The sequence below is a fragment of the Ruditapes philippinarum genome, unplaced genomic scaffold (assembly GCF_026571515.1).
Source record: "Ruditapes philippinarum isolate M1 unplaced genomic scaffold, ASM2657151v2 ctg2047_1_1_1_1, whole genome shotgun sequence".
Classification (NCBI taxonomy): domain Eukaryota; kingdom Metazoa; phylum Mollusca; class Bivalvia; order Venerida; family Veneridae; genus Ruditapes; species Ruditapes philippinarum.
This window is the reverse complement of record NW_026858498.1, coordinates 579,087-595,211: the sequence shown is the minus strand read 5'-3', so window position 1 is coordinate 595,211 and position 16,125 is coordinate 579,087. Positions and strand designations below refer to the sequence as shown.

Genomic DNA, 16,125 nt, shown 5'->3' with positions numbered 1-16,125 from the left:
AGCATATATTATCTAACGCATCTCACTCTCTAATGGGGATATAATATTTCTCATTTAAAGACCTTTTGTCACCCCATTTTGATGTCATATCACATAATAAATCTATTGTAAAGGATCGAAATAGAAATTTTTTATCAGTAAAAGATTGGGTATCAGTTAGAAGGCTTTAATTTGAGAGAATTTACATACTTATAATCTTGTCCTGTACAAAGAAACTTTATCTTACCAATTTTTCACCTAATTTGTACAATGATAATAGTCTCATAAGTATAACCCTTAACACTTAAAATCTTAGATGAACTCATATATATTTCAATCTGGACGAACCTTTTTTTTTGAAATTTTTTAGACAAAATTAAAAATATATGTATTGATTATATAGCAAACAGTGCACCATGATCGGGCGGCACAGAGGTGTCAGCTGATTTTGGTCTGGACTGGTTGCATGTTAAGCACCTACTAGCGTGCTCAGGGTTAGATAAGAAAACAGGACAAAAGGGATTAATGCTTTATGAAGTTTAGGGCTTATTTTAAAATATTTGATTTGACAGCTGAAGAATAAAACGATAACAAACAGCACAAAATAAGGCAATATCATTTGATATCAATGATGCAAGTTTAGTTTTTACTGCCTGGAACTTTAATCGTCTGATTGATAATTTTAATTCTCACTAGCTTGTAATTTATGTCATAGACCTGTAATGTCACATGATGTGTAATGTCACAATTGAAAAATGCCATATAATATGTAATGTCACAAATGCATAAAGCCTTTATGTATGTGATGTGGAATGTCACAAATGTTAAATGTCACACATGTGTATAGTCACAAATGTGAAATGCCACAGATATTTGTTTATCACTGGTATTTTAAGTCACAGATGTGTAATGCCACAAATGTTAATATTGTATAATTAGAGATGTATAAATAGAGATACATACAAAGCATCCACAGTTGCTGTAAATTTTTCATATTTTTTGACATCTGGATTGAATATTTCTTTTTTTTATTTTCCTTTTCATCTTTTAAATAAGGTTAAAGTGTTATAAAGTTTTATTACAAATGGTTAGAAATTAGGCTTTCATATAAATATCTAACAAGACAATAGGTTTTTATATTCATATATTTTTCTAGCATGTACATGTATGTTATAGAAAACTTGTTATTTATTCATCTGTATTGTTATTTATTCATTTGTGTTGTTATTTATTCACATTTGTATTGTTATTTATTCTCCATGTTACACTCACTGTTGTTCTGTTATATATGTTATACATCTTCTGTTACATTGTTAGAGAATAAGCTGTATAGATTATGCCAGTATGTTATATGATATTTGTTAACTGATATGATCTGAGTCTTTTCTGACATTAAACTCAGTTACAATAATTAATGCATTGGGAATCAACCGGGGTCTTTTAACTCTTTATCTCTATGCAGACCGACCACAACTGTCTGACTTACTTGCATCATAATAAATATGGAGATTTCTTCATGACTTTGGGGTTACATGTATGCATAGATGGACATCTAGCCTCTTGATTAACTGTATAAGTTTAAACATATTTATTGATGAGTCGGCAATTTTTAAACAGGAGCAGGGAACCAGTCCCAAAAATGGAGCCGTTTTATTGGTCTATTTTAAATATGTACTCCATTTTAACCAATAAGCAGTAGGAGCTGTTAGCCAGGTTCTACAATCTTCAATAATTTTGCTATGTTCACAAGATGGTAATAAATAATGAGGTCAAATATTTACCTATTAAGTTGTAATGTAATTAGATAGGATTTATTGTACGACTTCAAAGAATACTGTCATTGTATAAGGCTTTTCCGTGGTTACTTAATATTAAGATTGATTCTTTTTAAGTTCAAATTAGTTTTACAAAGTATTAAATGAAAGATGTTTTTATAAAGAACAACCTACATTTGTTAGTTTTGGGGATAAAAATGTAATCCATTTATTTAGATTTAAACAACAAAGGTCACACTGTATGCCTTATTTGCATGATAAGGTGATTCCTCCATGAAAATGACATTACAGATACAGACCTCCATCCTCTTTCTCCTTTTGTCATCCTTATTGGCTGAGAAATAAGATCCATTTATTGTCTGTGAAATAAGATCCATTTATTGTCTGTGAAATAAGATCCATTTTATTGTCTGTGAAATAAGATCCATTTATTGGCTGAGAAATAAGATCCATTTATTTCTGTAAAATAAGATCCATTTATTGTCTGTAAAATAAGATCCATTTTATTGTCTGTGAAATAAGATCCAATTGATTGCCTGTGAAATAAGATCCATTTGATTGCCTGTGAAATAAGATCCATTTATTGTCCATTTATTTCCTAAGAAATATTGATCCATTAATTTTCTAGGATATTGTATATGATTCATATATTGTTTAAAAATAGGATTCATTTTTGCAGTGAGAAATAGCATGATGATAATATTTGTTTTGTTTTATTTAAGTCTTTGTATTTGATGCCACTGTTGCTTTGTTCATTACACACAATTGTTATATCAGCACTAACTGTTTCTTTATTTTTTATACATAAAGGGTAGAACAAAATACCTCTTAGTCTTACAAAAATTCATAGGTTTTAAGAGGGTAAACAAGTATAAGAGAGATCTGAGTTTATAATATCATTAAAATAATTTAAAATAAATATATCTTTCATAATTTTTAATAATTTTGCTCAAATTTTGGTATATTTAACAAAATCTTACCTGTAATGTAAGTATTTGACTAGCTTATTTTATTTTATTTTCATAATGAAAACATTAAAAGTAAAAATCATAAGAATCACTTACTTATATAAACTTTTATAGTTTTTGAGGGCATTTTAAATTAAATATTTTTGTATTAATTAATGCCTAGGTGAAAATATTTATCAAAGAATGAAGACATTTTTATATATGTAAAATCTCACTAATTTATTTCAACATATTTTATATATCATTTTCTGTTTAGTTCTTGCGTATTCCTACACAATTTTATGTATATTAATGTGAAAACTTACTGTTTTTTTCTTAAGTCCTATACCTGCTCAAACACAAAGTTATTAGCCAGCTATGCCACTAGTATAGAGCCATGCCAGTCTGCACACCCCTACAGTCTGACAAGGCTTCATACTTTCAGTAGCCCAAGTTTTGTATTTTAAAGGAACTCCACTGAGGTAAAAAAACACAATAAATAACCTAAAATCATTAATTTTGAAATTCTTACACAAATGAAGTGAAGTGCTAAAAAAGGAAAAATCTGCAGGTTCTTGGTCCAAACCTACATCAAAGAGTCTACAAATCTATGGGGAAAATATTTCCTGTCATGTCATGTCAAAAGACCTCAGTGGAGTCCCTTTAATATTGAAATGGCTTTGATTTTAAAAGATGTTCTGATTTCAAAGTTAGGCAAATTCTGAACACAAATTCAGCATGCTAAGGGTTGAAATTGAATATGAAATAGATAAGAAAATATTGTTGATGTTTTTATGAATGTGGAATGAAGACATATTTACAGAATTTTACTGTCAGATTTTTTTTGGAATTTCTATGTCAATTGAGATATAGATCTACATGTATCTTATATCTACATGTATCTTATATCTATCTATTTGAAATTATTATCCTAGATGTATACTTAAAACACATGTTTTAAAGTACTTGTCCCCGTATTCTTTTCTAATCAGCACTTTTTTGCAGTATGAATATTTGATTTGGATGGTTAAGAAGTTGTAGGTTTCTCTCCTACAAGAATGTTTGTTTCTTGGAGAGTAATAAATTGTTATTTCACATTGAAACTTATTTAATAAAAAGTAATATATGATAATTAGAAAAACTGTTTGTTATCATTTTATTTTAAACTTCATTTTCAGATATCTGGAATTCTCTTCTTTCTGTGAAAGCATATCCCTCTTTACATAAGTCTGTCTATTGTATGACAGTAATATCTTACAGTATCAAATTCTAATTGTCACATAGCAACACCCGAGTGGCAAAATATTTTGGATCAAGTCAAGGGAAGTGACACAGTTATATCAGCTTACTTGCAACTATTGAGATTTGTCTCCCCTCCTTAATAAAAAATTGTTTCACGGGCGTCACGTTGTTTGAGTTCATATGAATTACTTTTATCACTTGATATTGAATAATATAATTAATGGTTGTTATTTAAAGTTAGAAAAAGACTCCCATCGGCACGTGGAATGCATAGGGATAATATATTAATGTATTATATGAACCCTAGCACACTAAAATACCCCTGACTGTTTGTATGGCAATAGCAACGCTTTGCAACCATTATAAAGCAAGGCTGTTTACCGGAAATAAATGCACGTGTAACATTGGAACACTTTAGGGGCGTATGAAATTAATATAGATTTTCCGCAAACAAGATTTTGTTGATATATGAAATGCATGATTGACCTGAATTATGTAATAGAAAGAGCATCGAAACACGAGGCTATCTGATTTATATGAGGGGGCGTAGGCCCCCCCCCCCTCCCCCCCCCCCAGTATTAATCAGATGCCGAGTGTTTTGATGTTCTTTCTCTTTTGTATCATAGTCAAACATAAAACACCTTCCCTGACTATGATACAAAAGAAAAGAACGGCAATCTGATTAATACTCGGGGGGGTGGGGGGGGGCTACGCCCCCTCGTACAAATCAGATTGCCCTGTGCTGTGTTTCGATGCTCTTTCTATTACAAGACCAATATGAGGTAATACTTTAATACTGGTTGAATGTGAATGCAAATGGTATGATATTAAGAGGCATCGGTACACTTTAAAGTAAGTAAAATGTCATTTTCTTACTCTTACTAGCGTATGTTTATAGTCTGATACAATGTCAAGAACGGACAACAAAGCGGAATAATAATTATAATAAAAACAAATAAAAAAAACTGCCATATCTGTTTAATTAATCTGATCAATATTTGATATATATTTTGACTTTTTTCTTGGCAATATGTTTGTTTGCCTTTAAAAATTCTTAATTAAAAATAAAGCAACATATTTTTAAAAAACGCGATATTTGCCACAAGACCAGGACTGAGTCGACCATTTTTATATTAATATTATGTTACATGGTATATAGAGTCTATGTAAATTTTACGCTTAACTAACAGTTTCAACTGACATTGTTAGAACATTTCTTATAGTATTTGATCGACCTTTCAAAAGCTACTTCAGGTGAATATAGTGGCCTGTAATTTAATTCCTCACGTGCTTTGTCGTCATTAAACACATAAGTTCGTTTGTTAAAACCAATAAGTCCGTCTGCAACCGGAAAGTTAACTTTGAATCCAAACAGCCGCACGATAAAAAGAATACCAAAAATTATCCAGTACACAATTGCAAATAAAACCAACGGACATGCAAACTCTGTCATTTTGTAACCTGACGCATTTAGAAATGGTTTCAAAAAATCGTAAGTGTTATTTGGTGGAGTGTCGTCTACTAAGTAATAAATATTAGCAGTCGACTCTTTCAAGTCACTATTTACATCTTTTAAATCTTCATTTTCATCAAGATTTGACCCCATTCGCTTAGAACGTCTGCGTAGTTCTGAACAAAACTCGGCTCTATTTCTTTCATCCTTTTCATGGTTTGACATGCTCCCTCTGACGTCACTGCGTTTCAAATCGTTATATAATTTTATTTCAGCGCAGACGAATCCCCAAGCCACGTTGCCAACATATGCATTGTGGTGCGCTATTTTGCCGCATTGAATTCTGGGTAAATAACCGAATGTTTGAGCCGCTGATTTTAGTGAAAGCTGAACAAATGTAGAATCCAATTCACCCCACATGACCAATGGTCTCAGGCAAACAGTGCGAAATGTAGGACCTGAAAATATAAGCATATAATTACTGAATTAAAGTCTGCTATCAAAATAAAATAACTTCTGATCTTTTCTTACCGAAGTTCTTGTATCAGACAATGATTTTAAACTGCGTCTTATTTAGGCCAAATTTTGTAGAAATGATGCCATGAAATGTATGTTAATAATAAAAGAAAGAAAAGGTCTTTATGGCCAAGTCACTTGTCAACCCGTCGGGGATGTTGGACTCTTTCAGGTGAGGAAAGTATCAAACTTGCTTACGGGAAGTCGGTGGTTCAAATTGGATGCACGCTCGTGTCTATAACAAATACTAAGGGGCGACTTGGTCTTCCTGCACCAGTAAAACTAGAAAGCCTTGTAGGAGCACATTTGTCTCGGAGCAAAATTGTCTTACGTAAGACCTTATGCGGGTCGCATTTGTCCCACATTGAGACAAATGGGACCTTCAAATGTCTAACACCAAAAAACTCATTGTGGTGACACAATGTTGCTCCGATTTCAAGTTTTTTTAAGGGACAAGAAAGCACATTTGTCTTCATGTGTTTTTTAAGGGACAAGAAAGCACACATTTGTCTCATGTCATTTTTTATGAATTATTTTGTCACATATTCCCACGGCAGAAATTCTTTTTTAGAATCGGAGAGTTTCGCCGCTTTACTAAGTGTAATCATTCTGCTTTCTTTCTGAAAACTACAGTGAACTATTAATTAACAATATCTTCTAATTCAAGAAATTGATGTGACTTAACCTTAAGGGGTACACTGAACATAGTAAATCCCGTTCACGATGGTACAATAGTGACAGCGCGATGGCACGATGGTACGGTTGATGAAAACGCGATGGTGCAAACACAATGGTACGAACGTGAAACAACGATTGTACGATACGATTGGTGAAACAACGATTGTACGATGGTGAAACAACGAAAGACTCGATGATGAAAACGTGATGGTACTATGATGAAAGACGATGTTACGATGGTGAAAATACGATTGCACGATATGATGAAACTACGATGGCATGATGATGAAAACGCGATATAATTTTCTCTATCGTGTCATTCGCATCATCGTGATTTCACCATCGTGCCATCGTGTTTTAATCATCGCACCATCTCAATTTCACCTTTGTACCATTATCAGTTGATATTGAATGATACAATATCGTGACTCGTTTCGCATCTCGCCGAAATCTCGCGTCTCGCGAAATCTCGCGTCTCGCTTCGCATCCCGTTCGTCGACGCGGGACAAGAAATTGATTCCAGGTCATATACCGCTAAGTAGTATTCCCTTTATAGTCCACTATAAATCACTTATTATTTAGCCTGAGAGATGCTTTTATTTGTATTCCTCAAAGCTTTTTATTTTTGGTATGCTTTTTATAGCTCCAAAAAGTTACTCATTGGCTAATTATCTGAAGCATTTTTCATCTGCTGCTTTTTTGCAGTTTGTACAGCTGAAGTGATTTTTAGAATTTGTGACTACATTGTTTACATTTTGCTACTTTTATGACGCATTATTTCACATTTATGCGAATTTCTTTGGGTTACAAGTATCTAACTTCCTCAGAAAATCATTATTTGAATATCAATAAATTCATACTTGCCCTATCTAAAGAAGTAAAACTTTACTCATTTCTGAAATCTCTTGCGACATTGCGAGATCTCCTGTTACAAAAATATCGTGCCTCGCTTCGTGTCTCGTCTCGCCCGATTCTCAGTGGCCCGATATTCCATAATTATGGCTTTACCCGGATTAATTTAGAAACTCATGCATGTTGTAAGTGTCTTTTCAATGGCAGATCTGAAAAGCCGCAATTTTGGAAAATGACGACTTTTTATACATATATTTCTGATTGAAAACGAAATACGTGTGTAATGGTCTTTCTTATTTTTTCCATGGATCATTTAAGGCCTCCGTGGCCGAGTGATTTCGAAAAAACCACTTGCCCCTAGCCGCTGTAGTTTCGACACATACACGGGGCGTCGAACTATTTCATGCGAGGATCCCGGTCAGGGTCCAAATGCGTAGTACATGTGCGCTGTGCGCGCACGTAATAGCTATCACGTGCGCACGTAATGGTATCGCGTGACCACGGAAAAGCTATTGTGTGCGCACGTAATAAATAAGAAAATTCGATGTCCCCTTTATGCCACCGTAATTACTACAGAATATTTCTAGTTTTGCCATAAATCATTTATAAAACTTTAAGCATTGAAAATAGACGTATCACAATTGATAACGATAAGAATAGACGTGCTGCATATGTGTTTAGGTTCTGGATGCTGCACTTGTAGAATTTTTCATTGTGACATTTGCAGAACAGGGATATTCTTTAATTTAATATATGACTCCTATGCAGAGGCAGGAAGTTTTTGACTGACCGGAAGTGACCTCAAAACGGTATTTTGAATACAGAAAACACTGAACAATGGCTGGTAGCCGGTAAACAGACGGACATAATTATTACCCTTTAAGAATTTTATGGAAAAAATGTGAGACAAATGTGCTTCGAGTGTCCTTTCTATTGTGTGTCGAACACATATGTCTCATTTCCAATTTGTCGCAAATATGAATGTTTACGAACACATCGGTCACACTTCGTGAGACAAATGTGATCCGAGACAAATGTGCTCATACAAAGCCTCCATAAGACATTTACATGTCGATGAGACTTAAATATACTGACTTTCAAAGAAATCTAATTTTACAACGGTAGGGCCTATCTTAAACTCCAATTTATTGAAGTTTTCGATGCACCTAATTCAAGGGCTTTATTAAGTGTTAAAGCTTCTTTAATGTCAATATAAAGAGGTGTTAATTAATATAGATATTGAGATAGCGATTTTCTTAATAGAATAATGCATATTGCTTACCGTTTGCAGCCATTACAAAACGTTCACCCGCCAATTTCGAAGATGCGTATGGTTCAAAAAGACGCTTGGATGGAATTGGGTCATCCTCTCGAATTCCGTCGGTGACGTCATTGTTGCCAATAGCAACAGACACAGAACTACAGTATATAAATCGTTGAACACCAGCTGTTCCTAATGCCGCGAGCAACGTCAGTAGAGTACCTTGCAAAGACAACATGAAATGAGCCGTGTCGCGACAAAACCAACATAATGAGTTTGCGACCAGCATGGATCCAGACCAGCCTGCGCATCCACGCAGCCTGATCAGGATCCATGCTGTTCGCTTACAAACCCTATAACAAGTAGAGAAACTGATAGCGAACAGCATGCATCCTGATCAGACTGCGCGGAAGCGCAGGCTGGTCTGGATCCATGCTGGTCGGATACCCATTATGTTGGTTTTTTCGTGACGCGGCTCAAATATTAAAATGAACATTGCCGGAATTACCAATTATCCGAATTAACGCATAGAAGCTGCTATATATAGTTAAAACAAACTTTAATTCTTAAGTTCATACCAAAGTACAAAAGCATCTTAATAATTTGTCTCCGAAACGATGCCACTAATATTACGTATCACTGAAACATACGAATACATACATTACATAGAGGATATTGAATTAGTGTAGGTCTAATACTGAATTTATAAAATGAGTGGAAGAAGAATATATTTTGCGAGCCTCTGGCGAGTATCGAGTTCAATAAATTTAGTAATGAAGCTACATGGATATAATATTCTGTTTATCAAATACATAAAACGAGAACTGTTTATAGTTAAACACAGACGCCCTCATAGTGTAACGCTAACATTTAGCACGTCGTATTACGCAAGTGACGTCACTTTAAAATATACATGTATACACGGCATGTCATGTCGTAAAAACAGCAACGGTATGAAATAACTTGCTTTACAAAATGAATTAACTTGTTGCCTGATAAAATTTATTGATAAAAACACAGTGAGACAATTTAAGCTATAATGGGTCTTACATTCAAGAGTTTAAATAGCTCTACTAGCGTTTCTGAACTGTGACAGCATTATTGTTCGTGAACACGGCATATATTTATGAGCTTACCCTGAATGTTAACTTTGTTAATTCTCTCTTTATCAGGGAACATTGAAGAATCTGGAATGCCAGCAATGTGTATTACACATCGGACACCGTGGCAGGCCTCCTTTAAAATCTTCTCGTCAGTTACACTACCAACATACGTCTTCACTGGCTTTGAATGTTTATAATCTAGATGGATAAAATGGTGTTAAGATAGTGATAACAAACCGGCACTGTAGCCTATTATTGCATAAGAGTTTAACAAAATACAGTTTGCTACAACATAGGTGTTTAGTTGAAATTAGATTTTACATAATGATAATGAAAAATAATAGTAAATGGTGTTGATGATTATGATATTTATGGAATAGGTGGTCGTGGAAGTTGTGATGGTCTTGGTGAAAATGATAATCATTATATAATATTGTTAGATCTAGTTGTTGTAGAAATGGTGATAAATATTATCATTTTAAGAAAAAAACTACGATGTGGATGTTGTTGCTGCTGTTGTTGTTGTTGTTAATGATGATGATGGTGGTGGTGGTAGTGGTGGTGGTGGTGGTGGTGATGATGATGATGATGATGATGATGATGATGATGATGATGATAAGCATGATTAAGAAAACAATGAAGATGATGGTGATGATGATGACATAATTACCGGAATAGCATGTTAACAAATGTAATTAATATTGATATATAAAAAACATTAAAACTAATTACCAAGTTTATTTTCATAGTGTACCATATCTAACACCCGAATTTCCGTCACGTGATCAGCTCTTGTTTGAAGCAGTCCGATAACGTGCTGGCCAAGGAAACCGGATCCCCCGGTCACGAGTATGTCGCATGGTTCCATGTTGTAATAATGAATCTATGACAGGGAAAAGAACGATCCTGCTTATTTAATGTAATGACTCAAAACAAGTTACTAAGTATATGTACAAAAATAATCTCAAAAATAATCTGTATATACTGTATAGGACTATGAAACATATAGTCTAAACAATTGCGACTTATGTATAGAAATTTTACATTCAAACATATTTTGATAATCTTAAATAACTGAATGCGAATATAAAATGATATACATTGTCATATCACTGTAGAGACACAATTTGAACGACACAATTTAAACGACACAGATATCTGGCTCGGGTTTCAAGTCTCAGCATACCATGTACGGCCACGGTTATAATGTTCGTGTATGTATATCGTTTATGAATATCTTACCTGGTCTTGTTTATACTAATAGCCTTATGGAAAATAAAAGTAAACAATTCAATATCTCACGTTTATGTAAAGTGTGTCTATATATGCAACCTACAATGATCAATAGATCAATCATCGAATATGCGAATAATCTTAAATGTAACTTACCTTATTTTAGTCCAAGTCAGACAAAGGTCACTTTCTAGTTCGTATCGTGTCGTGTATATACAGTAAATGTATAGTTACAACGTATAACACACTATTTACTAAAATTTTAAATCTAAATTTCGTATTTACCACCGGGTAAGAAACTAGAACGTTTACCCACCATTAATTAAGCGTACAATATTTTATATCGATCGATGTGACACAACAAAAAATCAAATTATATCATTTTTGTAAAAATAAGTTATGAATGTAAATTATCCGTTATATGACTATTTAGACAGACGCCACTTTACAGTATGTTAACACTTGTAGTTTAGTGACACTTTAATATAACATACCCTAAAGAAAGCAAATTGTTTCCTTTTTGCAATTTTCTGTCTCACATGCGTTTTAAGCTGAATACCACCTGGTGAGCAACAGGAAAAGAAAGAAAATTCAAAAGAATTTAAAAATCAACTTTGAGAAAAATGTACTTAAGACTTTAAGAAAAGTAAAGTAGTAAAATAAAAATATTCAAACTTCCAAATGATGATTTACATGCAATTAATGACTGATCTTGCAGTGTTTATCACCATATATATCTGTTGCGTGGCTAACGGAGTAAGGATTTTTTTGGGGACATATTTTGGCCCTTATTTGGTAATTTACGTGATTGAGAGTTCTGTTTACAATATGTAAATTACTTTCTTTGTTAACTTGACAATATTTTAGATCTACTTTAAAAATGAATCTGGAGGCATTCTGCTCGGAGAAGGTCAACAGAGATATGTATCTACTCTGACAAAAAATTATGATACAAAAAGTGTGGTACAAGTTCGAAAATTGATCGTTTGTTTACTTACTCTATACAGATATTTATAAGTATGTGTCATTTCTATAAAACAGCACAAAACTTAAGCTTCATAATATGTCAAATTATCTTCGCGATTCATTGTTTTCAAAGATATCACCAGTTCTATTAACATACATTGCTAAATAGAAACGGAAACAATATCTGTTATAGTTATTAGTTGAAGAAGAAAAACAACAACTGAGAACTGTTGGCCATATTTGACTATTTATTTTTTAAGTATAGAGAGATCAATTGAAATTTTATCTGAATATAAAAGCATCAGGCCAGAATACATCCCTTTGCAGCTATTTAATCATTCTTTGTACACCTAGCTAATGTCACATCTTTTAGAATTGAAATTCCATAAATTCGCGTACAAAAAATTAAAACTCAATTACACAGATTTTCCTAGGATATTGGATAACATGTTTTCTGTTAAGTTTGCTTGCTATTTTTATTGCTTCCCAATAGCATGTACGAGTAAATTGTACTTTACATTCTTTTTAGATCAATGTGCAATGAATTTGCATACAATTTTTATCTTTTGCACCATCTGAATTAGAGTAGGAGTTTAATCCTAGAAAATCAAATGAGAAAACATTTCGTTTTTGCTCTCCTAATTGAAAACAATATATGGAGTCTCTTTGCTGCACAATGGAGCAACTTTTGATTAAGGATAAATCCCAGAATATAAAGAAGTTCAAGTTTTGAGATAATTTGCAATTACGATTTAAGCCAAAGTCAAATGTGCTGTTTATATGCAAACTGAAAGTATAAAATAGAGGCGCACTCAATTACGAGAATTAATCAGTTTGTAAAGTGGAAAAAGAAAGGAATATGCTCAAACCATTCAACTCTCTGTCTTAATTGAACAAAAAATACATAATTGATTTCACGAATACCGTACGAAGAAGAAGACGCTAAGAAGAAATGTTAACAGCCCTGAATACCGTACGGAGAAGAAATGATAAAAAACCCAAATGGATCTGATTTGAGATGTTTATTTGTCCTCGTAGATCCCCAAACTCTTTGTTTTGACAATTCATTCTTTTACCCTGAAAATTTAATTTTATGTTCAGCATCATCTTACATTTTTCATTTTGTTGGATTTGCCGCAGCGACAATGCAAGTTCATATGGCGACTTGGTGCATGGAGGCGTCAGTATTTTGTCAGGCACAAGAGGGCACCTGAGTAGTACCACTGTCATTCCGGAAGGTAACTGAAGGTTTCTGCCTCGCATGAATAACTAGAAGATACTGACGGGATTTGAATACATAGTGTTGAGGGGCAATTAATTTGAAGTCAGCAACCTTACTCACTCAACTACGGAGGCACACTTCACAACTATGATCACGTAAATAAGTTATACGGAATTAAACTTAAAACTTGAATGTAAATACAGTGTCAAAATGATAATTTATCAACAAATATTTCATTTTTCCCCTTAAAATCACAGAAACAAGCTTTCTAATCAATCAGCGCCTATTGAATATATATCTTCTTAGAAAAGAAAAAAATGTTTTTCCTTTAACAGATTTAAATGAAAGCTTGTCATTTCCATGATAATTTGCCATTTTTAAAGAAATATTAATAATATTCCTGTAACAGAAGGATACCGTATCATTTTGTCGGCTTATTACTCAGTTGGGAGTATTCTCCTTTACAATTCAGCGGTAATTGTCATATGGTACTATAGTTTTATTGGTTTCTGAGACACGATGACAAGAACAAAATAACTTAACATTTAGAAATTGGTAATAATCCTACGTCAAAGAAGAAACTCATCCAAGAGATAAGGTTCTACGCACAGGTTTTGATTGCTTTTATTGTTGTCAATAAGTCTCTAAATATAGAAAGGAAATATATATGGGAGTGGGACACTAAAACTCTATACATTGTAATTAAAATGTCATAAAACTTTACTAATTCGTGCCAAAATTAAAATATCCGTCGTCATGTCTTCACTGTCAGAGTATGGCTTAATTATATTTTGCGGGAAGCGGTGGCCTAGTGGTTAAGGTGTCTGCCTCTCAACCCAGAGATCATGGGTTCGAGCCCTACTCGGGTTACGACCATGTTTCTTCATATGACACCAGTACTGGTTGGTTCCAGGAAGCGGACTCGAAAGTGATTAATATAAGTTGCAAGAACTTGTTTCGCAATCGAGCTTAAATAAATATGTTTAAACCAATTATATTTTGCTGTAGAGATTCTGTTTCTTGAGACACGACTCGATTTTCTTAAAACAGAAACCATCTGCATTTAATTTAGCATACTCTATTGCGTATATATCAGTTGAATAGAAAGAAAACCCTGTAAAATTTCATGTAATCGCTGTTTTGTTTTACATGAAAATATGTTACTTAATAGTGTTTTTGAAAAATGAACTGCTCAACCCGGTGCGTGGGAGATGTTGCAGCTTGCATTTACCCTTATATATAGACTCAAATTGAGGGAAACGAAATACTTAAAGAACGTTCAAAACGACAAAATTGAAAATGTTGCAGGCTCGGTTGATTGAGCCCGTTCATGTACAGTACTGAAAAGTGCAAGTTATTGTCCACGCCCCTTCCCCCCACCAGCACCGGCTTGACCAGAATTCAACATTTTCTTTAGGGATTCAATGTTCCTCTATTTTATCGTCACACCAACGTTATACGAGTATATGCCGTGTTGAGACCTTACATTCAATCTGAGATGATATATTTCCGATCCTCGAAGATCGTTCGGCATGACATAATTATTAATGTTTTTTCCCCTTCTATTTGACCTTCTTTCAAGGTATAATGTTCCAGTATTCCAACAAAAATTCTGTATAATTATGATTTTAAATTAACCTTAGAATATTTTGCCTGCTTTTTAGATGTGTCTTTTGACGGCTTGGCTGTGATATGCAGGCTTCTTAACCACTGATCCCATTTGGAACTTCAATATCTTTTAGTTTCGTCCATTGTTTTCTCGTTAAAGATACAAACATACTTTTACTTGGAACCATACGCCGCTTTTTATGGAATAACGTAAACGTGTCACATTGAATGTTCTATGATCACCGACGTATGAATGCATCTTAATATCTAAATTCAAACTTTCACCATGAACTGGTTGAGCCGGTGCTATAAGAGGGCTAGGGTAGAAGATACCTTGCATTCACCTCTACTTTCCATTAACGGGCTCAATTAAAACGACCCTGAAACATTTTCAATTTTGTCTTTTTGTGAGTTCTTTTTTGGGGTTTTCCGTTGTTTTTTTTTTTTCAAGAAGGGAAGCTTCAAGAATACATTAACACAACATCAATCAAAGAGTTCAAAAACATCTTTCTATCAATTATATTAAATTTAAACAAAATTAAAAAAGTCATATCTTTCACATAACAGCATTAGAGGCAAATTCATTACATTTATGACAAACATGTCGGTAAATATTGAGTTTTCAGGAAGTTGTATATAAGACGAAACAACATTATGTTTTCTATCTGTTTCGCAAAAAAATTTATTTAAAATATCCTAAAACTTGCATTTGAAACTTGCTTCATAAACTTTTATCTTTTGAGCAAAACTGACATCATTCATCATGTTTTTTTTTAAATATATATTCATGTGAGCAAATTTTATCAGGTGCAAATGTATGAAATCATGTAACTTAAAGCATATTACATTATAGTGAAAAATAAACATTGCATTTTATCACAATAATTGAAGTAAACAAATACAAAAAAGCTTCTAATTGTATTATTTGCTAATGATGCACAACATCTGAACATAATAATGTTAAACACAATTAATATATCCTAACAATAAAAAAACATGTAACTGCGTCAATAATAATATGACAAATCGTTACATAACTAAAAAAGCAAGCTTTCTGTGACAATTCTAACAGAAATATAAGTTGATCAATATTGAATTGAAAAATAATCGAAAAAAAAACACAAAAAAACAAAAACAAAAACAAAACAAACATAATGTATACATAAGCATATAAATGACACAAATGATTTTGAACGTCTGGTTGTCATTTCCAGTAAAACAAAACATTTTGACGAACTTTATAGCAACACCCTCCCACCCAACTCCCCCCAAAAACGTTATCAATATAAA

At 33.2% G+C, this 16,125-nt stretch overlaps 1 protein-coding gene across 1 annotated transcript; it reads right to left on the bottom strand.

Annotated features, from left to right (window-relative positions):
- Positions 1-4,921: 4,921 nt before the first annotated feature.
- LOC132753356 (3 beta-hydroxysteroid dehydrogenase/Delta 5-->4-isomerase type 1-like) lies at positions 4,922-11,380 on the bottom strand. The gene is made up of 5 exons (XM_060743815.1): positions 11,196-11,380; positions 10,539-10,689; positions 9,840-10,004; positions 8,725-8,925; positions 4,922-5,854 (listed from the first exon to the last, which is right to left on the bottom strand). The coding sequence occupies exons 2-5, from the start codon at positions 10,672-10,674 to the stop codon at positions 5,136-5,138; spliced, it is 1,221 nt and encodes a 406-aa protein (XP_060599798.1). The 5' UTR covers positions 10,675-10,689; positions 11,196-11,380; the 3' UTR covers positions 4,922-5,135.
- Positions 11,381-16,125: the final 4,745 nt, after the last annotated feature.